Here is a 27,444-nt window from a genome sequence, read left to right on the forward strand (position 1 = left end):
AATTTGAATCTTTTGTAATAGATTGAGACGCATATTCTGATGGCAATTTTAGATTTTTTGTTATTTATTTCAATTTTTATTCAATTTCTGTTGTTTGGTTTTTGTTTATTTGTTTGTGTTTTTTTTTTTTTTTTTTGTTCAAATAAATCAATGAAGGTAATTGTTTTTTTCGAGCTGAACCATTATGATGTTTTCGTAATATAAGTAAATATGTGTGGAATTTATTAACCCCTATTGGGGTGTAGAAAAATGCAAAAAATTGTTTTATAATTTCCGTAATTCCCCAACAAAACATTCCCGAAAATTGCGAAAAAGATATTCTCGGGAATTTCCACAGTAACGCACACCTCAATTCCTACTGATTTTCTGAAAGACATTTTGTTGGGGGTTAGGGTCAAATATGGATCTATATACATAGAATTTGATATAGGGATTTATGTTTATATAAAACAGATGTATGCTAATTTTCAAAGGTATACTGAAATTTATAAGTCTTTTAAGAGCGATAAAATGCGTTTCCGGAAGGTGATTTTGTATTGGGGTTATGGCCAGTTATGGACCCATAAGTAAATAGGCAGTATGATTTGTATATTTATAAAATATAATTGAGTCAATTTTGATAAAGATGCATACATAATTTAACACAATTATGATATTTAAAGGAATTCACGTTGTATGGGAGCTACATTGGTGAAATAATGGACCGATTTAAAATCAATAGGGTTACTCCTTCGGCCAAAAGTATTGCGTGTTCCAAATTTTATCTTAAAAATAGCCACCTGTACTTTGATTACAAACACAAATCCCAAAATGAAAGTGTTAAATCATGCCTAAGCTACAGGATTTCCGTTTCACCATTAAAGAGTTAAACATTTCCAAAGCATCATTATCGCCTGTTATATTGGTAGAAAAATATACACAATTGTAAATATATACCTTCATTTGAAGTTTACATGGTCAAACACAAAATACTACTAAGTATCAAAACAATTGAGATTCTTTATCAACGTCAATTTTATTATTTTTTTTACGTAATATTTGTGAGAACACATGTGCTTGTAAAAGAAACCGGTAAACTTGTATTTGTTTATTTTACAATCTGATTTTTAACCATGTTAATTGGGTGTTTTTTTTTTTTTGGTATTTGTTGTTGCTTATTTATTTGTTAGCAGTTGCACAAATATCAATAATTTACTCTATATGTATGTGATATTTTAAATATTTATCAGAATACTTGACGTGGGCAATCCACATTCCTTGAAAGCCATTCCAAGATACACAATAATCTAGATAATTATATACACACAAATAGTCACATAAATAAAAACAAGGAGTGAACTCTAAATTTGTTGTTTTTTTGTGCAATTGAAATTTATTGTTTCTCGTAATCAATTATGAAATTTGTTGTTGAATTCTTGTTCTCATTTTATTATTCATTCTGTATTTCTAGAAGGAATTTGTATTTCTATATCGATACCGACTGCACAATTTTTACTTTATTAAAAATTTTGATTTGTTGTTATTGCGAAACCTGTCGTGGCCGTCTTTAGGTTTATTTACGCAAATTATTTTGAACCTGCTAATTCTTATAACATAATTATAATAACCACACTCACTATAGATTCCGCCCATTATTGTTTCAATCATTTTTAACCTCTGTTTAACAGTTAAACATTTTAAAATATTGGTTAATAAATATTTACCTCTTACAAAGGTGCCACAACTGCTAAACACTTTTTTACCCAGACCATTTTAATTCCAACTGTGCATATTGGTAATATAGAGTAATAAAATTATTAATTATTAATTAAATTAATTAAAAAATAATTAAAATAAATAAATAAAATTTTCTTGATTATGGAAGATTCTATGACAATTTTTTATATACAACAACTTAACACTTTATTAACTTTCTAGATCTAAAAATTATCAATGTAAGCTTGAGATAAGTCTAGACCCAGATAGTTTACCAAGGCTCGATAGAATATTGTTTGGCAACGAATCCATTTATTTGGACAGCTAGAACTGAGAATTCGCAGAGAAAGTATAAGGCCGTTTCTTCTTTTTCCCTGATGTCACTAATGATATCCAAAAACATTCTTGATATTATAATCCCCACATCGTCCACATAGGCTACAACTTTGTCTAGTTCAATAAGAATCGACTTAAAAACAATTAGGCCATTACTAGAAAAATTACGCCACCTGGGATGTCCTACTTGTTTGGAACGCTGTTACCAAGTTTTGCTGTTAATATTCTTGATTTAAACACATTGTTTCCTGTTTCTGTCGAATTCATCGCTTCAAGTTAGCATCGTTTTTTCAAGCTAGCTTTAAGCGTGAATATAGGAATGGAGAAATCTAAATGAAATCCGAAGAAATACCTATTTCCTATTGTGCACTTATTTTCATGGAAGTTGTCCGTTGGTAAAAAGAAAAAACCTTATACCTATAGTATTCAATGAATATATTATCAGTGTACACTGTACACGTAATTGAATGCACTTTCGATGTTAATGCATACTACCAGTGTATGCAGTTACTTGTCGAACGAATTAGCTTCATTTAACGCGGTTTCCACCGAGCACTTTACATAGGGTCCATTTACATGAATTCTTTGTCTGGTATACTGCTTTTAACTATGCTATCGACTATCCATTCCAATGTTTTAAGTTGAGGCTAGTTGTAAAAACAGTACCAGTGTAAGCCTCCCCCTTCCACTATATCGGTTCATCTATGGTACCCTATACACAAGGTGGGATATGAGAGTTCATTAAGAGTTTCATTGTGATCCAGCCTCCTGCCCATGTCATCGATTATAGATTCTTGTTGGACATGAGTTTTGGATAAGAATTGTTTATCTTCGATACGTCATTTACGATATCTACCTGTTCACAGAAAAATTTCCAGGAATGGCTTTTCGAAGGATTTTCTCGATTCAACATGTTTACACCGATACTCATCCCAGTATAGCGCGGTCTTTTTACGCCGTGCCCGGTTAAATATTTTGCGAAGAGTATTCCTAAGGTTCCGGATCTTCCCTGTTACTCAGGGTTTCTATTGGGCAGATATCCTCTCTCGCAGAGGGCAGCTGTCTGAAACCCTCCAACCTTTAATTTCGTTCTGAACGTATAGTGTTTGTTGGTAAAATCAAAATCTTATATACAGGCCTGTCATAGAATTCCATTCAGATCGAAAGTGGAATTATCTTTCCTAATTTTCTTCTTCGAAAAAGGAAAATGACAACTTTTTCAAAATGAAACCACTTCACATTTTCAACGTGGAATTGACAATAGTTTAAAGTTATTATTTTTTTAAGCTTTTATCGATTTATTTACAAGATAAAATTCCACTTTCGATCGGACTGGAATTCTGTGGCAGGCCTGATAGTATTCACTGAATGTATTATCGTCCGATGTCTGTACTACCCCAAGCTACATTGTGGGGTTGGCATCACAACCTATTACAAAGTTCTTCCTATTTCATTGCGCCTTTTCAACCAGTTTCATTAGATCCGACGTTGTAGATAATATCAGAAAATCGAAGGGAGGTAAACAAATACAAGGAATTAGTTTCCACACCCTTGCTTGATCACCGTTGCACCCAATGTTGACAATCCTATTGAGAGGAGAAATCATTAGTTACTGTGACATAAGATACATGTTCATATCAGCGTAGAAAAGTTGGACATTTACTTGACCATTGGACGATTCGAAACAAAATTTCTGATTTAAGGATATATGTATCTTACCTATGTTTTTTAGCCATCAGAGCGTTGATAGCCGACTCGCTCCGATGGAGGTTTATTTAGGTAATATTAATCATGGTCATCTATTAAAATGTCGTTTCCTTTTCAGGCCTATGGGTAGCAATTTTTAATTGGCACCTTCCTAATTTTGGAAGCACAGTTGCGAGTGAGTGATTTTCTCCTCGCTTTTAAAATGTTACTACCGGAAGATTTACCTTCTTTGCCCCCAAGGAGGGTTTCTACTGGGCAGCACACCAAGTTCTTCATTGTGCCAGCACATTTTTGAGATGCCAACCTAATTAACATCATGCCCATGATGTACTCGTAGCTCACTATCCCTTTGAAGTGATTGTTGACCAGATCTTCTATCTTACTCTGCTGGTCTACCGAAATTTTTCCGATTACCGACATCATATACTGCATAGCAGAGATCGTTTCTGTGTCTTCTTTTGGCAACTTTGGCGAAGGATTACGGCTCTTGTTCCAATGTCTTGCTTCTTCTTCCGCTTTTCGGGGCATCCAAACCTTCGAGGTTGATTTCGCCGACGTGTTCATCGGAATATCTGACATGGCATTGTCATGATTCTGACATGAGGTTTCTTTGACTGAGGTTTGGCTTCGACTGTACATTAGAAGAGGAGGAGCTCTTTTTCTTCTTGTGTTTATTCTGAGTTGTCAACTCCACGGCGGACTTGATCCTCTTTGCATCAGATATTCAGGGAGAACTCGATATTTCCTTTAGAGTGTCGTGGAATGAACTCTAAAGCATTATCTTCAACTTCCTCCTCAGTGCTCTAGAAAGTCGTTAGAATAAAGAAGAGAGTTTAGTTGCATTTATACCAATTCACAATACACACGAAAATTTACTTTTAACCTTTTGGAAGTAAGGTTAAAGGTAAATTTTAATATGAAATCAAAAATAATATTGAAGTTTAAGTAGTTTTTAAATCGCGATATTTTTGGACTGGGACGGCTTCCGATCATTTTGTTTTCCATATTTGTTTTTTTCAGTTGTTTGATCCGCGAGGAATACAAGATTCCCAGGTGGTGGACAATCTGCCCTCCCACAGTTTAAGTGAAACTATAGCTAGAAAAAGACAGATTGTCTATCACCGCCCTCTCTGAAGCCAGATGTTGATATACTTTTTTGCATTTTGCCGCATCTTTCCATAAGTCCAGGTGATTCGAATAGGGAAAACTAAAAATATTTGAGAAAAAAGTATTCAGTAGGAAAAAACTTTTTGAATTAATTTTGCTACTAGTTAAATAGATTTGTTATATAATATATACATATATTTAAATGTATGTATGTCTTTATTTTATTTGTATTTTTATAAGTGTACTTAAAAATTCATACCAAAATTAGATAATAGTGCTTAAAAGAGTAGCGTTCGTTATAATAACAAGCATTTATTTAGAGATTTGTAAACAAAATCCAATGTTTACAAATGTGTGATAGTAAATAAAATCATATAAGTTTTTAGATACAGATAAATATCTATAACCGGTAACCTTATTGAGAATGTATCTAAAATCTAACTATGGCAATTGAGAGTAAAATAAACTAGATTTAAAACAATCGATAGAATTGTTATACACACTCAAATAGATACACATACCAAAACCAATAAATTCCTTACTTAAGGCATGTATAATAAACGTGACTATTTTGCAAGAACACTGACTGACTGTAACACTGTTTGAGTACATTATTTATTACTTGATAATATGTATAAGTTTTAGTGAATATTTTTTTCGGTATTTACGGTAATTAACGGGTTTTCAACAGGTCGTAAAAATGCGTTTTTTTATTTTTAATTATTAATTCTTAGTAAAACAGTAAAATAACAAGTGCAAATACGAATATGGTTGGAAGTCTGTCGGTATGTTAAACATTGTATAAATTGAAACACATGCAAATACAAAATTAACCAAGAGCAGAGGTAATTCCATACCAGATAATACGTTAATCCACCCTTAGAGTATCGAATAATATTCGTTATATTTTCTTTAAGTTTACGTTGAACTACCTGTTACATTGAGGAAGGTAGTACGAGGCCCACAAGCAGAAAGAGGGAGAACAAGAGGCCGATTTGAAAACTCTTAGAAATATTTAGTATGCGATATTTTGGTTACACTCTCACTATATTAGTATCTTTGTATAAGTAAGAGAGTAAATTGTCTTAATGGATTGAAAGTATGTGTGAGCAGTGTATCTGTAAAATGCCAAAGTCGTATGAAAAAAGTGGTAAAACAACTCAGCAAGACAGGCCTAAAGTCTAGACAATAACGAGTTGCTTAAAGATACAATATACACTGGAGTATTCTTGAGTGAACCTGCGCCGCGTTAACAACGATCATACGGATGGATTAAGCGGGCATTTCCGAAATACACACGCACACATTCAACTTACTAAGCAAGAAAATAAAAAAACACTGACATTTTTCATTTTATTTATTCTATCCATTGATACTCGGTTGTGAACTTTTCAAATAAAAAATATTTTTTTATAATTTTTATTACAAATACCAGTGCACAACGTACACATACATCTGCAACATGTATTGATTTGTGCACACACAGATACGAGGAATACAGTGATTTAGTGAGAGTGTATGAGGTAAAACGTCTTTTGGTATGTGAATTGGTGACGAGACGATGTGATGTGATTAACAAAGTGAAAAGTGCAAATTTAAATATTTTTTTGTTTTTCTGTCTTCTTTATTTAATGTATAAATAAAAAAGCTTTGAAGAGAAATCGTTAAACTTCCACTAAAAAAAGATTTTTAATTTTATTAAGAAATAAAAAAACAAAAAAAGAAATTCCATAATTTTTTTAAAACGAAATTTCTAAAAAAAAACACCGAACAAAAACAACATCATTTACGACTTACACAATACGTGCATAAAAAATTATAAAAAAAAAATTAAAAATTCCTTTACGCCATTTGGATTTTGCAATTTGTTTAAGTTTTTAATAAATACCTGTGAAATATTTTTTTAATAAATTCTAAAGAAATTAAGCAAAACTTGTGCATAAAGAACGAAAAAGGCAAGAAAATAATAATAATTCCAAAGAATAAAGAGTTTCTAAATTCTGCTCTCTAAGAAACCTAGAAATTCTACTACGTTTAAAACCTGAAATTCAACCTTTTTGCCAACAACAAAATATAAAATAAATACGAAAAAAAAAAACAGAAAAAATAAACAACAAATCAAGACAACTTGATCGCAACACAAAAAGAACTAGCAAAATCCAAGTAAAGAGATAGACCTGAAAAGAAAAGACATACAATCGTATGTACGTACTACGATCGGTCGTTCGTTAATTATTGTTCAATTGTCGTTTTGTCGCTTTGTCGTCGTGTCGGTTTGACGTGATTGTTTAGTATCTAAGTTTTACGGTCTTGTCACATTTTAAGCCAACGATTCGTTCTAAACATTCGTCGTCTTCATTTCTTCAAGCTGTTCTTGTTCTGTTTTCCTTACATTTTGTTTTTACGTCTTCTTTCATTCTTCTACATCGTTTCATTTGTTGTTTGTTGCTTGGCTAAAACTGAATACTTTATTGTTGTTGTGCAGAATACCAACACCAGCAACAATACTTTGAAAACGTGTTCTCAAGGAAGTAAATTATTTGCTTCCACAGAATTGCCAAGTCTTTCTCTTCGTCTCTATATTTTCCCCTCGAAACGACTGCTGCACCGTTTTAGAACTTCCTCCTTATTGCAAAAGTTATTAACAAAATGGGTGATTCCACGCCAATATGTCGTTGTCGTGTATTGTATCTGGGCAGTGCAGTGCCGCGTCAAAGCAAAGATGGCCTCCAAGGCATACAAGAACCATTGCGCAGTCTTTATCCCTCAGAAGGTGCAGTTGGCGCCAAAGGTATAGACTCCTGGTTGAGTGTTTGGTCGAATGGTATTCTACTAGAAAATGTTGATGAAAATCTCAAGGAAATCACCAGATTTTTCCCCATTGAATCGCTGCATTACTGTGCAGCCGTAAGACAAGTGCTTATACCAGAGCGTGGCAACTCTAATCCAGAGCCGAAATTTCTGCCTCTCGATTCACCATTTGCACGCATGCCGCGAGCTCAACATCCACCCATTTTTGCAGCCATTCTACGTCGTACCACTGGCATCAAAGTACTCGAATGTCACGTGTTCATTTGCAAACGTGAGGCAGCTGCAAATGCTCTAGTCAGATGCTGTTTTCATGCCTATGCCGACAATTCATACGCTCGCCAATTGGAGACGGGTAGCACGGGCGGCGGTGCTGGCAGCAGTGTATATGGTACACTGAAAAGTAACATGGCCAGCAAATCAAATGGTGATCTAACCAATGTTGGTCTCTCCAATGGCAATAATCATCATCACTTTCAACAGCAACATTTATCACCATCGTCGGCTAGTCATGCCGGTTGGCGTTCACGTGCTGGCAGCATCACAACTCTCAACAGTGTGGGACGTCAATCCAACGGTCATCTAATGAATGGCGGTGGCGGTGACAATACCAGCAGTGCAGCCGAAGGATATACATCGGTAAAAAATTGTAAGTATCCAAGAAAAATTTGCAATTTCTGCGAAATCAAGTATTCGCGTTTGTGTTTTCAGTCTTTTGATTTTTATTTGCATTTAACATGGTCGGCAGTACGTTGCCAATTAATGATGCAATATTTATTATTAAAATAACTTTTCAATAATTGTTTTTTGCATTTTTATGTAGTTGCTGCAAATGTTGTTGTTGTTGTTATTAGAAAACCAGTAACTGTTTCTGACACGATTATGAGTCATTTCATTGTTGTTTAGTGTTTTGTTTTTATTCATATTTGTGGGTTTTTTTCTTTGTTATTCATAATTTTTGGTATTTTCTTTGATTTAATTCAGGCTCACCCAAGTAATAGCCACTCAGTAATAAACTGGAACTTTTAATTTACCAAAAATATTATTTTTTTAAGCTCTAACTTTATGCAACGTTTATAACTTCCTGGTGATTTATAACAGCCAAATATTTACAATTTATCGCTACACTTTTATTCATTATTTGATTTAAATCGTATAAGCCCGTGCATTTATAAATAAAAAATCGTTTTCTTTAGCTAACAGAACCAATGAAAAAACGCAGAAAGACATATATAATAAATCACCCAAATATTTTTTATTAATAAAAACATACTCCCAATAAAAAGTGGTGCAAACTTTTTTGTGGTTTGCTAAGAGTTTAAATTATTCGCATTGTAAATACTTTCTATTTATTTAAGTTTTCATATGTGAAAAATCCCAGGAAAAATGTAAAACTTGTTCTAAAAAAACTTCATAGTTTTAGAACGAGTGCAAAGAGAACCACTTCTGATTCTTAAACAATAACCTTGAAACTAGTAATGTCGCCATAACTTGTGGAACATATTCCTCGGAACTTTGTTGTGGTTCTAAAATACTTCTAAATAGTTTTTAAACTAGTTATAGATTGGTTATACAAAGGTAAACTCTAGTTAAATGGAACTCATACTAGTTTCAAAACCACTTCAGTTTATAAAAAATGTCCAAAAAAATAAAATGTATAAACTTTTTTGTTATCAAAATTGAAAACGCATTCATATGAATATTTTTAAATACTACTAAACTAAAAGGAACTAAAGAGGTCCCCATTTTAATTGTACCTGGATAATGCATAGTTAACTGCTAGTTTCGTATATCCTGTACGAAAAATATTTTAACAGAATATATGTAGGCACAGTGGATAAAATATGAAATTTTTATATCAGAATGATAATGAGTTTCAAATACAATTGGACCAATAATAATTCTTCAAATGTTTTTCAAGATCGGTCCCAATCTTAATGTACTCTGTACATGTTCTCTAAAACTTCCCTAGAACTAGTTCCGAGGTTGACAAATTCGAACAAGAGTCATTGATTAGAGATTAGAGATTCCAGAACCGTGCCAAAGAATAAGTGTCGACTCAATAACGCTCCTCAGAATCAGTTCCAAAGGTGTCAATTTGGAACAAAAATCATTGTTATCAACTCCAAACTAGAACGAGTACTGACTAAATAATGCTTTCTAGAACTAGTTGTGGAACTAATACAATTTTTTCTAGGATGGTTTAAAAGTACATAAATTGATTACAGGAAGAGCAAATTTAGATAAATTCAGTTACAATTTTAAAGAATTGCTTCTGGTAAAACTTCGTATAAATGTAATTAGTTGAAAGTTATTAAAACTAATTTTCACTATTAATTCATTAACAATTTAGTACCTATTACGCTAGTTTACAAATAAGTACAGAAATAAGTCATTTCAAATACTATTTCATTTAAACGATTAAGTTTGCTTTTGTGCAAGTAGGCAACGTTTAAATGAAAACCCTTAGTGAGTTAAAAAACCAGGGTCTTGTTCATAAGTCATAGTCACAACACCACTGTTTGGTTATTTTATTGTGAATCAAATAATGGCTTTCACACAGAAATTCGATATTCATTTTGTTACATTGCTAGAACGCGACCAAAGAAAATATGCAAAGAAAATGGCAAATCTCAAAATAAGTACTTACGTATATGATTATATGTAAGACATTATTAAACTACTTTAAAATAATGCGGACGGCATGTAGTAAGTTGCTGTCATTATCAAGTTATTGCTTTATTGGTAATGCACAGTCATGCGCATATCTTAGACATTTATGAATATTACTGTCCCATTTATTGGAACAATTACGCACAACAGTCCTGCGATAAGTACTCATGAAAACAACGAATCTAAAATGTGACAGAAATCTCTAATTTCTCTTTTTATTGAAAATATCATACATATGTATGTATAGAAAATACTTTTATTTACAAATTACATTTTTATAATTAAGTACAATGTTTAACATTTCTACAACATTTGCATTACTATTTAACTATTGACCTAAATTGCTTTTTCTTGACTTGTTTTCTTTTCAAAATATTACCATTCTTTTATATTTTGAATATTATTTTAAATGTTTATATACTTTTCTTCAAGTTTTTATGGTAATTAAAGTGTGGACATGGAAGTATTAACAAAAGTAGGTCTGTTCATAAATTTAATATCAGTTTGTTACAAATTTTATTTGACACTGTACTAAGAAAATAATGCAATCACTGCATTTTGTTGGACTACATTTAAGTATACTACATAGATATATGTATGTATTTATACTTACATACATACATATACATATTTCATCATACAAAAGTGTATTTTCTTTCAACTTCCCCAAACAACAACTGCCACTAACTAAAAAATGCGGTATTTAACAAAATTTTTTTTCATTGGCTTTTTATTTGTTTTTTGTTTTTCTTTTTTCGCAGCAAACCTTTTAATGACTTTTAAGCGCGGCCAGTACGAACGAGTACAGTTTGTTGAGGCTTAAGGCAATCACGGTTTTTGTTTAGACAACTTTCTTTGTTGGTCAGTGTGACTAAAAAATTTAACCAAGAAATTATTTCGATTTGCCTTTTTTGTTGAAAATTATGCTTCCGTTCGAATTGTTTAACACGTTTTTCTCATTTTTTCTTCTTTCTGTGCGATTATTTGTGCGTTTTTTTTTTGGAATGTCCATATGTATGTATATTAACATGTATATGTATATAATCGTTTCTATTTATTTTTTTATTTCTAACTTTACCTACATAATTTATTCGAACTCGTATGTCAATAAAAATAAAATTATGTTTTTCTTATAAATGTAGTTCGTAGTATTTGTTTATATTTATTTAGTACATGGACTAAAAATGTATCTGGTACACATAACGTAGGAGTATTGATAAATTTGTAAACACAAATCCTATTTTTAAACTTTTAAATTAAGTTGCTATGATGAAAATATCAATTCAATATCCATTATGTCCTTTAATACAATTTGTATTAAAGGACAATTCATTTTCTATATTTAAAAAAATATTGCGAAATTTAAAATTAGAAAAGGACACGAGTCATAATTTGTTTGATGCCATTTCATTTATTGAAGGCTTTTATATATTCTATATGAAAATCAAATGTTTTTAAGTAGCCCAGGAAAAAAAGGGTTTGGCTACGGAGTTTAAGATAGCTAAATGAAAATTGACACATAGCTTTTCCTTAGCATAGTTAGTAAGGGATTAAAAGACACCGAAAATATCATGTTCGCTAAGCGAGATATTGGAGTTCATAGGTTACAAAAATCTGTTTTTTTGCAAACATCACGCTGGAATTTCCTACATTGAGGAATATTTTCACATAACATTAGTTGTTTTCGAGCTATAGTGCGTGTATAAGTATATGTATATGGGCATTTCCATGAGAAGGTCTACCAAGACTGGACAAATATAAAAACTTCTATCAATCGCATTTTTGATGATAATTTAAAAAAAAATTGATACTTGGGCTTCCATTATACTGGAGACGAAGTGTGTTAAAAATATTTAAAATCGGTCCATTCACATATGTCCCATACAACCGGACCCCTAAACAACGCTTATACTAGTATTTCAACAAAAATCGGCAGATATATAATTTATATAATTGTCCACCGTACTGTCGATTTTTGCAATCATTGGGCCTAATTTGACCCTAGCACCCATACAAGGTAGTTTTTCAGCAAATTATTTAAATTTGCATTAGTATTGTGTTCAAATTAGGCATAAATAAGTTTTATATAATCGTAAATCCCACCACAAAATTTCATATGGATCGGTCCACATTTAATCCTAGTTCCCATATAACACCATTTTTCATTTTTATCAATAAATTGCTTAAGAGTGTTAATCGTCGACCATGCCCGGTTGTATTTTCCTACATATTTTGTATATGTTTAAAAGGCTTTGTATGTAAATATTTTCAAAGGAGCAATAGGAACAATATAAATATCATGAAGAAAAAAAATTGCAAAAAAGTGTAAATAATTTTTGGGCAAAATTATAACCATTTTATCAGTTAACAACATTTCAAAATTAGTCTCATTGAAATCGACGTTTGAATTGTTACCCAAAAAACAAATTATATTTTTGTAGCGTTCGAACGCCCTAGTTTTTTGCAATTATCTTTGAAATGAAAATTTGGCCAAAATCAAAGTTAGCACCAATTATAGGGCTAATAAAAAGCTGTAAGTGACGCCTATTTCCAAAATAAATAAGTTTTTTTGGACCTTTTTATCACATTAAATTTGTTCGAGTGTAGCGTTCGACATTTTGGAAATGCCCATAAATCAATATATTTTTCTTGAAAGCGGCATTATCGTTCGAAAATTTTGTACAATTGTTGGCGTTTAACGCGCCAACGGCAGGCAGAGGGACAGACTATGTAACTAGATAGTAGAGAATTCAGAATTTGTATCAGAATCAGTATTTTTTCCAAACAAAATTCACTGACCAACATTTTAGCTTTAGAGTATGAACTTACGATAGAATTTTTATTTAAAATTGGTAAAAGAAAAATGATTTTGTTCGTAAAGGTTCAAAAAGTTGCAAAAAATTATAAAAAGTTACAAATTTAGTTCATTTTGAAAAAGGGTCACAAAAATTGCAAAGTATGTACTTAAAATAGGATCATATTACGACTTTAGTAATGCCGGTTGAAACCACCAATAAAATCATACCTAAATATGAAGGAGGAATGCATTTGTCATTTTGAGTAGCTTTAAATGATAAATAGGCTTTTCAATCTTTTTATGTAAACAAGATTATCTAACGTCACACAGTGGTATAAGAAAAAAAAAGGGGGAAATAATTCGGTAACTTCTAAACGGTTAATCCGATTTTAATGAAATTTGGTATGCACAAAGAGGAGGTGTTGTCGAGTTTAGGTTTTGAATTTGGACCTTATAGGCCAACCAGGGGCCCGGCGGGGGGTCCTCAAATTAGGACACCTCGGCTATGTTAAATTTTTAAAACGATCCTATTTCTTCATTTGAGTTCCGATTTAAAAAAAATTTCGTATATAGAATCTCCTCATCGAGCACTATAAAAAATGTCGTCGTAGCAGTAAATTATCTCTTATAGTTTAGGAGATATTCGCATTTGAATATAAATATTTTAAAATTTTTACCGTCCTTACTTTAGTTTTTTTGATAATAGCAGGTCCAAATATTTCCGATTTTCGCCATTTTTTTTTATTTGCTTAACAACAAGTTTATATACCAAGCAGTGAAAGAATTATGTAAAAATCATGACTGAGTCCAAAGTTATAGGCATTTAAATTTAAAAAATTAAAAAAAGGCGATTTTTTGTCATTTTTTTGGGAAAAAAGTATCTTTTTCTTTTTAAGTTATCTAAAAAGTTTCTAAGAAGATGTATATAGAATTTATACTTTTTGGAAAGCTGACTTTACATAAAATACGATAAATGAAACAAAACTTAAAAATTTTTGATACCGAGGGGACCAGGTCCATCCAAAAAAACCCTATTTTTTATGGAAAATTAAATTTTGAGCAAAAATTCTCAAATCGCATAGTCGATATCAAATTATAGTGACCTGTTTTATATGACCCAATAAGTTCTTAATCATTTTGTAACGGGTTTCGATAACCCCGCCCCTGGTATGGATATAATAGGCAAAAAACCAAAAAATCCCATTTTTGGGATTTTTTAAAACTTTTTTGGGAATTCCGGGATTTCTAATAAGAAAATTCGAAATTTTTATTTAATTTTGGATTTTGAGTAAAAAAATCTACCTAACTGTAAAATTTCATCAAAAAATATTCATAAATAAAATTTTTATTGCAATTTGAAAAATTTGTATCTTCGCAAAAACTGAATAAAAAACATTTTTTAATTTTTTTTTAAAAAAGTATTCCGCGAATTTTTTAATTTTCAAAAATTATATACAGTTTTGAAAAATAGACAAAATTACCTTTCCATTGATATATAACATGCCTACCTAATGTTTTTTAAGTGACAAATTAATTAGGGAAAACTCAACATCTTTTAGAAAATTTACCTAGCACTATTATTTTCATCCATATATGTAACAAATTTAAGAGTTAACCTTATGGATGAAAATAATAGTGCTAGGCAAATTTTCTAAAAGATGTTGAGTTTTCCCTAATTAATTTGTCACTTAAAAAACATTAGGTAGGCATGTTATATATCAATGGAAAGGTAATTTTGTCTATTTTTCAAAACTGTATATAATTTTTGAAAATTAAAAAATTCGCGGAATACTTTTTTTAAAAAAATTAAAAAATGTTTTTTATTCAGTTTTTGCGAAGATACAAATTTTTCAAATTGCAATAAAAATTTTATTTATGAATATTTTTTGATGAAATTTTACAGTTAGGTAGATTTTTTTACTCAAAATCCAAAATTAAATAAAAATTTCGAATTTTCTTATTAGAAATCCCGGAATTCCCAAAAAAGTTTTAAAAAATCCCAAAAATGGGATTTTTTGGTTTTTTGCCTATTATATCCATACCAGGGGCGGGGTTATCGAAACCCGTTACAAAATGATTAAGAACTTATTGGGTCATATAAAACAGGTCACTATAATTTGATATCGACTATGCGATTTGAGAATTTTTGCTCAAAATTTAATTTTCCATAAAAAATAGGGTTTTTTTGGATGGACCTGGTCCCCTCGGTATCAAAAATTTTTAGGTTTTGTTTCATTTATCGTATTTTATGTAAAGTCAGCTTTCCAAAAAGTATAAATTCTATATACATCTTCTTAGAAACTTTTTAGATAACTTAAAAAGAAAAAGATACTTTTTTCCCAAAAAAATGACAAAAAATCGCCTTTTTTTAATTTTTTAAATTTAAATGCCTATAACTTTGGACTCAGTCATGATTTTTACATAATTCTTTCACTGCTTGGTATATAAACTTGTTGTTAAGCAAATAAAAAAAAATGGCGAAAATCGGAAATATTTGGACCTGCTATTATCAAAAAAACTAAAGTAAGGACGGTAAAAATTTTAAAATTTTAATATTCAAATGCGAATATCTCCTAAACTATAAGAGATAATTTACTGCTACGACGACATTTTTTATAGTGCTCGATGAGGAGATTCTATATACGAAATTTTTTTTAAATCGGAACTCAAATGAAGAAATAGGATCGTTTTAAAAATCTAACATAGCCGAGGTGTCCTAATTTGAGGACCCCCCGCCGGGCCCCTGGTTGGCCTATAAGGTCCAAATTCAAAACCTAAACTCGACAACACCTCCTCTTTGTGCATACCAAATTTCATTAAAATCGGATTAACCGTTTAGAAGTTACCGAATTATTTCCCTCTTTTTTTTTTCCTATACCACTGTGCGTCATACTTATTACAGAAACATTAGGTGGGCAATTTATTATTCATCTGTACAATGTACTTATTGTCTTATTTAATCCCATCTAAGCTATTTTCAATTAAATAGATTACACTTGTCAGCTGACATTTTAGCTCCAGAAAAAATTCAACTTAATTAACAATTCACCCACGTATTTTATGAGTGAAGTATCAATAACTTCATATCAAATACTTAAACGGGTTTGACTTGTATATTAATCTACAACAATTTGGATTAATGGTGATAGCGTTTCTTTGCTTTTTTTTTCCTTTCGAGAATTACAAAATATTTCTGGTCCAAAAATAAATATCTGTAAGACTAATAAATTTTTTATCATTTTGAATCTCAAGTATTGATTAAAACACAAACAAATGTATACAATGATGTCTTTATGAATAAAAAAACATTTATAAAAAGACAAATTTGCATTTAAAATAAAAACTAAATACAATTAGTATCACGAGTGAATATTGAGCATAAAATGAAATTATACATAACATTTATGAAAATATGTATTATGTGTATATGTTATGTGTATAGCATACATACATACGTAGATATCTACAAATGTATTGGCATGAATGGATGATGATTTAGCTGAAAGTTGTAAAAGTATGATGATGGCAGTTTAACTGCAAAACAGAAATAAACATAAATTCTCATACAGAAATAAACTTTTGTAAACATTATATTCAACCTAATTTTTATTTACGTTTTCTATGCAAAGACCAACTACATATGTACATACATATGTATGTATGTACATTGCATTTGTACATATTTACACATGTCTGCAACTTGTATTTGTTTGCATCTAAAAGATAAAAAACACTTGTTTGTTTTATTTATTTGCAATGAAAGTGTATGTCTGAGTATTTATCTGAATGTTTAGTTTTGTAAAATATTCAACTTTGTACAAATATTTGCATAAATTTACAACATGTGTAAACAATTATTTGCGGTTTTAGTAATTTCGTTTATTTTTTTAGAAAACGTGTACATTATGTGCTTGTTTTAATTTTGGTTTTATTAGTATCTAAAAATTTCCTAATAAATTTAGTCTCTTTTGGACCAAAAATATCCTTAAAAATGTTACTATTATTTTTCCCGGTGTAGACAATTTTCTTTGGAAAATAAGATTTTATTCAAATTAAATCAAAAATCATATTTTTACACAGTTTTTCACTTTTTAATCGATTTTCGACATTATCCCATATGACTAAATATTTACACTAGTAAGTTGTAGACACTAATAATAAACAAAATAAGACCCATCTGTGCAAAATCCATATTTTTCAGACATCTCATATGTACCCAGCAAAAGCATGATAGCGTCTTATTTGCTCCACAACTAATTTTTTAATGACTACTTAGAAGTAGTCTAGTAATAACTTAGAAATAATGTTATATGGAAATACTTGTTGTTTTTTACACAAATGAAAACAAAATTGAGAAAACTAATCGTAGACACAATGGACGTATCCTCAAAAACAAAACTACTTTCTTAACTCCTTATTTGTAGCGTATCGTAGTAAGTGCTTACCTAACTCCTTATTTGTAAGCGAGCCTGGTAAATACGTACCTCAATTTTCATCAATGTCAATCAATTTTAGCATTTTTACTCCTTACCTTTTAATGTATAGAAGTTTTTGCTCACTGTAATTATAATTTTTGAGCGCTCACGCTTTTTTGTCAAATAGTTTATCAATATAAACGAACTCTACACACACCAAGAACCACACACGTGTATTTGTAATAAAAACCACAAATATTTTTCCGCATTATTGCTTTTGTTTTTGTTGTTATCTTTTAATATTTAAAGGTATTTATTTATTCATTTGTTAAATAAGGTGTTGTCTTTGTTTTCGTTATATAGATTTGAAACAACAACGATGACAACAATAATAATATTTTAAAAAGCAACAAAGTAGAAAATATTTCAAAGGTGAGGCTCATCTTTAGGATTTATTGTTGTACATTCATTCATTTTTGAATAAAAATTAAATTATAATAACAAGACGTTGTTGTATTTTGACTCTCTCGTTTGAAAATAAAACACGAAATTGAAAACAACACAAATATTTTTTGTTAGTTGTTGCTGTTGTGTTTTTTAAGCTTAATGATGCTGATTTTAAATTTTTGTAGAAATTTCTAAAAAGCAGAGTTGGGGGTAGTGCACTAAATATTTAGTGCACTAAGGTTTTCACTAAATCCCACTATAGTGACAACATTTTGATTTTCCACTATTTTTCATCACTATAGTGGTAGTGAAACATATCGTAACTACCACTAAAAAAATTAGTGGTAGTGAAACATGTTTTAACTACCACTAAAAAAATTAGTGGTAGTGTAAAATTTTTCCACTACCACTAACCATTAGTGGTAGTGAAAATTTTGCACTACATGAATGCTTTAATTATATTATATGCACTAAAATCTCAAAAAATAGTGTTTATAAAAATATTTCAAACAAATTGAAAATATAGTCAAAATATTTTCATTTTATTATTTTTTATTGCATAAAAAAATTAAATAAAAACTTAAAATTTTTAAAGGTGTTATCACACGGCATGTATTTTACATATGTACTGTCAAATTTTCCATATGTAAAAGTTGTACATATCGTCTGATACATATGAAACATTGCATATGTAAAATACACATGGAAATATATATGTAATTTTTTATCAATTAGAGCATGCTCTATTTTTCTATGACAAACATAAACAAAACAGCTGTGTGTTTTAATGAAAATTCCTTATTTTTTTGTATAACTATTTTCTTATGTTTTTTTATTACTACTTTAATATTAGTCTTAATTAATTTAATAAATAATAAAAATAAAAAATTATAAAATAATTCAATATAATGATATGTTTTTGAGTCCCATTAACATTAGTGAATGATTATATTTTTCCACTATCCTGTTAGTGGATAAAAAAAAATTGCACTAAGCTGTAAAAAAAAGGTTTCTCACTATCACTAAATTAATTTTAGTGAAAATTTTTCTTTTACCACTACCACTATTGCTTAGTGAGGCTGTTATTTTTCAACTCACCACTAAATAGCTATTAGTGATAGTGAAAAATTTTGCACTATCACTAACTTTTAGTGGAAACTGGAAATTTAGTGCACTACCCCCAACTCTGCTAAAAAGTGTTAAATGACACATACATACAAACATTTATATATACTGAAATTTTAAATAAAATAAATGCATTTTTTATATTTTACTTGTTTGTTGTTATTTTTTTATAGACACAATTAAAATAATGATGATGTGAACACACATCAAAGTACTCACATTGAACAATTAATTAAGCTAAATTTGGGAAGTCATTACAAATTGTGAGATTTTGTATGAGATGGCTTATTTTGTGTTATTGAGACATCAGGGTTGGAAAAAATGCTTTTAATTGTTCTTTTCATAACGCAGCTATTGTATACAAAACTTTTTTATATACATACATATTAAATTCCTATGAATTTGCTCAGAAATATGTCATAAGATCATAGCGAGATTAGATTAATGGTGTTTTTTGCATTAAACCATCGGAATATTTTATGTGTCACGCTCATTAATAAAATCTTATATCTATTAAATGCTATAAATTGCAATTCAATGTTTCTTATTTAGCATATTTACTCTATTATGACATATCACGATTTTCAAGTCTATGACATGTGACTCTATAATTACTAAGTGTTTCAAAATATAACGGCTGCGATTTTTTTGTGTTTTCAAATGTCTAGTCTATGTCTAGTCTATGTCTAGTCTATGTCTAGTCTATGTCTAGTCTATGTCTAGTCTATGTCTAGTCTATGTCTAGTCTATGTCTAGTCTATGTCTAGTCTATGTCTAGTCTATGTCTAGTCTATGTCTAGTCTATGTCTAGTCTATGTCTAGTCTATGTCTAGTCTATGTCTAGTCTATGTCTAGTCTATGTCTAGTCTATGTCTAGTCTATGTCTAGTCTATGTCTAGTCTATGTCTAGTCTATGTCTAGTCTATGTCTAGTCTATGTCTAGTCTATGTCTAGTCTATGTCTAGTCTATGTCTAGTCTATGTCTAGTCTATGTAGTCTATGTCTAGTCTATGTCTAGTCTATGTCTAGTCTATGTCTAGTCTATGTCTAGTCTATGTCTAGTCTATGTCTAGTCTATGTCTAGTCTATGTCTAGTCTATGTCTAGTCTATGTCTAGTCTATGTCTAGTCTAGTCTCTATGTCTAGTCTATGTCTAGTCTATGTCTAGTCTATGTCTAGTCTATGTCTAGTCTATGTCAGTCTATAGTCTATGTCTAGTCTAGTCTAGTCTATGTCTAGTCTATGTCTAGTCTATGTCTAGTCTATGTCTAGTCTATGTCTAGTCTATGTCTAGTCTATGTCTAGTCTATGTCTAGTCTATGTCTAGTCTATGTCTAGTCTAGTCTAGTCTATGTCTACTCTATGTCTAGTCTATGTCTAGTCTATGTCTAGTCTATGTCTAGTCTATGTCTAGTCTATGTCTAGTCTATGTCTAGTCTATGTCTAGTCTATGTCTAGTCTATGTCTAGTCTATGTCTAGTCTATGTCTAGTCTATGTCTAGTCTATGTCTAGTCTATGTCTAGTCTATGTCTAGTCTATGTCTAGTCTAGTCTAGTCTATGTCTAGTCTATGTCTAGTCTATGCTAGTCTATGTCTAGTCTATGTTCTAGTCTATGTCTAGTCTATGTCTAGTCTATGTCTAGTCTATGTCTAGTCTATGTCTAGTCTATGTCTAGTCTATGTCTAGTCTATGTTAGTCTATGTCTAGTCTATGTAGTCTATGTCTCTATGTCTAGTCTATGTCTAGTCTATGTCTAGTCTATGTCTAGTCTATGTCTAGTCTATGTCTAGTCTATGTCTAGGTCTATGTCTAGTCTATGTCTAGTCTATGTCTAGTCTTATGTCTAGTCTATGTCTAGTCTATGTCTAGTCTATGCTAGTCTATGTCTGTCTATGTCTAGTCTATGTCTAGTCTATGTCTAGTCATATGTCTAGTCTATGTCTAGTCTATGTCTAGTCTATGTCTAGTCTATGTCTAGTCTATGTCTAGTCTATGCTAGTCTATGTCTAGTCTATGTCTAGTCTATGTCTAGTCTATGTCTAGTCTATGTCTAGTCTATGTCTAGTCTATGTCTAGTCTATGTCTAGTCTATGTCTAGTCTATGTCTAGTCTATGTCTAGTCTATGTCCTAGTCTATGTCTAGTCCTATGTCTAGTCTATGTCTAGTCTATGTCTAGTCTATGTCTAGTCTATGTCTAGTCTATGTCTAGTCTATGTCTAGTCTATGTCTAGTCTATGTCTAGTCTATGTCTAGTCTATGTCTAGTCTATGTCTAGTCTATGTCTAGTCTATGTCTAGTCTATGTCTAGTCTATGTCTAGTCTATGTCTAGTCCTATGTCTAGTCTATGTCTAGTCTATGTCTAGTCTATGTCTAGTCTATGTCTAGTCTAGTCTAGTCTATGTCTAGTCTATGTCTAGTCTATGTCTAGTCTATGTCTAGTCTATGTCTAGTCTATGTCTAGTATGTCTAGTCTATGTCTAGTCTATGTCTAGTCTATGTCTAGTCTATGTCTAGTCTATGTCTAGTCTATGTCTAGTCTATGTCTAGTCTATGTCTAGTCTATGTCTAGTCTATGTCTAGTCTATGTCTAGTCTATGTCTAGTCTATGTCTAGTCTATGTCTAGTCTATGTATAGTCTAGTCTATGTCTAGTCTATGTCTAGTCTATGTCTAGTCTATGTCTAGTCTATGTCTAGTCTATGTCTAGTCTATAGTCTATGTCTAGTCTATGTCTAGTCTATGTCTAGTCTAGTCTATCTGTCTAGTCTATGTCTAGTCTATGTCTAGTCTATGTCTAGTCTATGTCTAGTCTATGTCTAGTCTATGTCTAGTCTATGTCTAGTCTATGTCTAGTCTATGTCTAGTCTATGTCTAGTCTATGTCTAGTCTCTGTAGTCTATGTCTAGTCTATGTCTAGTCTATGTCTAGTCTATGTCTAGTCTATGTCTAGTCTATGTCTAGTCTATGTCTAGTCTATGTCTAGTCTATGTCTAGTCTATGTCTAGTCTATGTCTAGTCTATGTCTAGTCTATGTCTAGTCTATGTCTAGTCTATGTCTAGTCTATGTCTAGTCTATGTCTAGTCTATGTCTAGTCTATGTCTAGTCTAGTCTAGTCTATGTCTAGTCTATGTCTAGTCTATGTCTAGTCTATGTCTAGTCTATGTCTAGTCTGATCCCAGAAATATTCTTAAATAAGGTGATATTGGGAATTATTCATATCTCTGAAATATCATAAATTACAATAGCAATGATTAATTTACTTTTTATAAATTAGTATTAACATTTTTTAATCTTTTCACACCTATACACACAATAAATAAATTTATATGGTTTTGGGAGAAACCGCCAAACGAATAAAATACTTGCCAGATACCTAAAATTGTTAAAATACTTAAGTGGAAAAAATACTTATTTGATAAAAAAGGCGAATAGATTTCGAAAAGCACAATTTGTGCATTTTACTTTTTCTCTATTTTTAATTTTGCACATTTTATTGGATTTTCTTTGTATTCGGGTTACTAAAGGTTCATGTCAAGTGTTAGCGTTAGTGACTAGATGATTGCGGATAAGGTTTTTGTTTTCCTCCAAAACTCAGATGTTTATAAGTGAAAGAAGGCAAGGGAAAATTCATCAGAAAATATAAAATAAAAAACTACCGTATGAATGCCAAAAATAAAAACCAAGAAGAGATAGGAATATCTGTGAACAAACCAAATTATATATGGACAGACAAACACTCATAGACTTAGTGAATTGTATAGATTTGTTGTACGGTTGTATGCTAGTGTGGCGCGTGAGAAAGTTTTTCTTTTAAAATCGTTAAAAAACCAACAAATGTTTAAGTATGAATTTCTTAACACTCACATACTTAAGACAAAAACTAAGGGGTGCTGCCTTTTTATTCGTCGGCCTGTCTGTCCGTTCGTCTGTCTGCGTATCTGAATTAATTTAAGCAGCTCAATGTTCAGACTCATAAAATCAAATAAAAAGTTTTTGTATTTCTTTCCATTTCATGTTTATGGTGGGACTACTAAATATTATTGGAGAAAAATAAAACAGTTTTTTGTTATTATTTATTCATGAGACAATGAAATTTTTTTTTGAATTTTTGTCTGAATATTGTTTGAAACACACAGACAGACAACATTTTCAAGATTAAGGTTGATTTTGATGATGTGGAAAGTTAATTTAATTTATTATTTCGTAAATCATTGGAAATAAATTAAATAATAATTGTTTATTTATTAAAAAACTATAAGAGCAACAATACAAGTTTTTATTGTTGTTGTTGTATGCAAAAGCTTAAGAGAATGTATATGTATGTATGTGTGAGAGTGATGTGGTTTGGTTTGGCAAGCAAAAGAAAAGCAAGTTTGTTGCTTAAGTCTTTTGTCTTGTAAATTTGATTTTTTTATTAGAAACTAGTTCAATTTGCAGCTGCAACATAACTACATAATCGAATATTTAGTAATTTTATTTTTTAAATATCACAAAACATAAACAACCATTTGTACAATAGTTTGGCAAATGTTCGTTCGTCCGTCTGTCGGGCTGTTTTGTAGGAATGTTTTATGCTGGTATAATAATGGAATTATGTATTTATTTAATATTTATAATTGCATATACTTTGCAGCAACAGCAAAGTAACACATGCACCATTAACAGACTTTGTAACTGAAATAGTGTCGGTTTGAGTTTGTGAACGAGTTGCTTATTAAATTAAATGCCTTATTGTTACTTTTTATATTTGGAAAATGCCAACAAATTATGTATGTTTCTTTTACTGTTTTTCTTCTTTCATGTTGACAACAACCAACCGCTGTGTAACCTTATTCTCTCTGTTATTATTTCATTTTATTATTTGATTTTTCTTTCTTACATTGCTTTTTTACTCATTTCCAAAGTGTTCTACAGCAGATACATTTTTCTAAATGCAAATATTTACTCTATGTACATACATATTTACATACATATATACTTACTTGCATGTCAGTATATCTGTATCTATGTTTAATTGTGCATATGTGTTACATTCTTTCTCACAGGTGTATTTATGAAATACACATATATTTACATATACTTCTACATTAATTTATATACATACTTAAGCATGTAGATATGTATGTATTAGGGTGATCGATTATTCGACATTTTCCAAAAACCGGTTTTCGAATAGTTCGAATAGTTGACATTTAAAAAAAACCGGTTGATATTTTTCAAATTCAGAAAAAACCGGTTAACCGGTTTTTCATTATAAATAAAAAAATATTTTAATTTGAAAAACTTAATGTTTATGTTTAAATTTGATTAATGAAACATGGCCAGAAATGATTTTTAACAGTTTAAAAGATTATAACTATAGATCTAGTCGTCTGATTTACATTATTTCATTAATATAAAAAAATTAGGAAAAAAGTGGGACACTTCCGTTAAACATAAGGTACTATGTAATCCTAGCTTATTTCAAAAGCCCTGTTTAGGACAACACTTCCATAAAATTTCAGCCTTAAATTAATTATTGTAAATTGAATATAATCTTAAGATTGATAAAATTTTATCAAACAGTTATCAATTTTACAAATAAATTTTTTTAATTAATTAGGAAAATCAAAAAAGTTTAACCAAAGGAGCTTTAGAAAAATATACGCTAGTTCCTCGACTCAAATAATTTTAAAATTTAGCTGTATTATTATTTACTTAAAAATTTCATTTAAATAATCTTTGAATACAAAGCAAATAAAAGTATTCGAAACCGGTTTTTAAAAAGTGAAAAAACCGGGCTATTCGATATTCGAAAAATCAACATTAAGAAAAAACCGACACTGGTAAAGCAGAAAAAACCGGTTTTAAAACCGGTTGAAAAATCGAGTCGATAACCCTAGTATGTATTCAATTTGCCTGTCGGATATATGTACGTAAGTCTGCTAGTTTGTTAACCAACAAAAGTAAGAAGTTAAAGACCAAAAACAACAAAATACTTAAATAAATAAACTTAAACAAAGAACTAGTTTTATTTACGATTCTGTTCTAGTTTTCTTCTTATAAATATATCTCTATTATCAAGAACAATTATTAAGATAAATTTTTTAAATAAATACATGTTAAAATTAAATGTAATAAACCACTATTGTGTTTATTATTAATGTAAAAATATGTGAAATTTTGTATTTGTTTTATTAAATTCATTGTGCCTTTTTAATTTCATATTAAATACTTTAATGTTGTAACTTTCAATAAATCCAAAACAACAGGAATTTGATTATTATGTACTAGTAATTTTAAAATATTATTAAATTTAAATTATATTAATTGCACTTGTAGTGAATGGATAATTTATTTCCAATAGAAAGATACTCAAAATTGTTTTTAAACAAAGGGGCACCTCTATATTGACTACTATATCTATAAGGATTCAGATTGATTGGAACGATATTTACGGACTGACTGTTTCAAATAGAAAGATACTCGAAATTGTTTTCAAACATAGGGGCATCTACTCTATCTATTAGAATTCTATCACTTAGGATTATTACAGAATATTTAAACAATTTGTTACAAAACAAGTAATCTATCAAAGGTGGCTCCATATATGGACTTAGATTATTAGGTTATATGAATGACAGAGTGATTTTCGCAGGACCTTTAATGAGTCCAAACTATTGGAATGATTTATTAACTATAAATTGATTTTATGAAAAAAGGGATGGATTATATATGGATTATGGGTTGGATTGTATATGGAGTAGGGCTAATGGTCAATCAATATTCATAACATTTAATAGAGAAAATTGCGAATTGATTGACGAATTTCATTACTATATTAATATTTTAAGCCAGTTATGATCTGGCAAAATATCTATATAATATAAATATTTGAAAGTATTGTTTAAAAAATAATAAAGATGTCGAAGTGCTTTCGTGTTATCCTTATTTCACCAATGAGCATTGCTGCCCCTTTGCTTAACATTCAAGATGCAAAAACATAACGTCCATTTACTACCACGCAAATGGGATGGCCTCTGTTGAGTCGGCAACAGCACAGACCGAAACACGAATCCATTAAATAAGCCAAGGATTTGTTTTTACTCACAGAGAACTCAATGAGGTAAATCTGGAATGAACATAGTAAACCCTGAACATGGAGGGTCATGGAAGGAAAATTCAAGGGCATCACTTGTATAAGATACCTTATTATATATTTTACAAAATTCAAGGAGGTAAATCTGGCATGAACATAGCAAACCCTGAACATACCTGAACATGGAAAAAATCAAGGGTATCACTTGTATAAGATACCTTTCATCCATCACTATTCAACCCAGAAAACTTCTCATTCATTAGACACACTCATAGAAAAAAACATCCGACACACTCACTCTAGGTATACGGTTGGGTAAATTCTATATACCCTGCATCCAAGTTGTATTATACCCAACCCAAACTAGTCCCACAGTCACTTCACTATCTGGTATGTATGGTGTCGGCAACTGTACCGAACTTATTTAAAATTATAGAATTTACCGTGCATTAATCTTTTCCCGCGAATTTAGGTTTAAATCACAGGTTTTATTTATTGACCCAATGACGTAGGTATTAATATTAAAGAGACTTAAGATTTCTATTAGGTCACATAATAACAATATTAGTACTTTAGTGCTAAAAATAGTATTTAAAAAGAAATTCATTTTTAATTGGCTTTCACAAGTCGAACTATAAGTAACCAAGCTCCTATCGGCGTCGGTGTCAATGCTTGCCGTTAAATAATTGCTTCCTGCACTAATAACGGATTGTGTTTATATCTATTGTTATGAATTAGTTTCCACTTTAACTTTTTAAAAACATTAATGTATTTTATAAAATATTTTATTATACCCCAACTATTTTGCTCATTTTATTACTAAGTTCATTAATAAGTCAATTGTGTCTTAGATAATTGATGAATTCATCAGCAATTTTTATGCAAAATAGATAATTTCGGAAAAGAATTATAAAAATATTCTACTGCTACTAGTATTTATAAATAACAGCTTAAGTAGTGAAAAACCAGAAATGTACAAACATATTTACTATACAAAAATTATATATTTTACAAAACATTATTTCATAATCATCTGACCGTGACAAAAAAAACTCTATATAAATACATCAGTTAGTTTAGTAGTAAATCTTTGTATAAATAAATAAGTGAATAAAAACACATTGTGTATTGGATCGAACTGCAATGAGGTAACTCCTCTAAGCCATTTTTTCGCTACTATTAATAACAAGATCGACACTCAATGTAAACAACCACAAATGCAACAATATTACTTACTATACATGCATGTATG

The 27,444-nt window shown here is 30.3% G+C and overlaps 1 protein-coding gene across 1 annotated transcript in view; it reads left to right on the forward strand.

The window, feature by feature from the left end:
- The first annotated feature begins 5,591 nt into the window (after positions 1-5,591).
- The window catches only part of LOC119600876 (protein pygopus), a 33,335-nt gene continuing 11,482 nt past the window's right edge, over positions 5,592-27,444 (forward strand). Inside the window, exons 1-2 of the mRNA XM_037951442.1 lie at positions 5,592-5,690; positions 5,763-8,302. Coding sequence (XP_037807370.1) covers positions 7,495-8,302 — 808 coding nt within the window. The 5' untranslated portion in view covers positions 5,592-5,690; positions 5,763-7,494. The remainder of the gene's footprint in view (positions 5,691-5,762; positions 8,303-27,444) is intronic.

Source organism: Lucilia sericata, unplaced genomic scaffold (assembly GCF_015586225.1).
Source record: "Lucilia sericata isolate MDLA Ls3-8-SP2 unplaced genomic scaffold, ASM1558622v1 Contig000124F_arrow, whole genome shotgun sequence".
Classification (NCBI taxonomy): Eukaryota; Metazoa; Arthropoda; class Insecta; order Diptera; family Calliphoridae; genus Lucilia; species Lucilia sericata.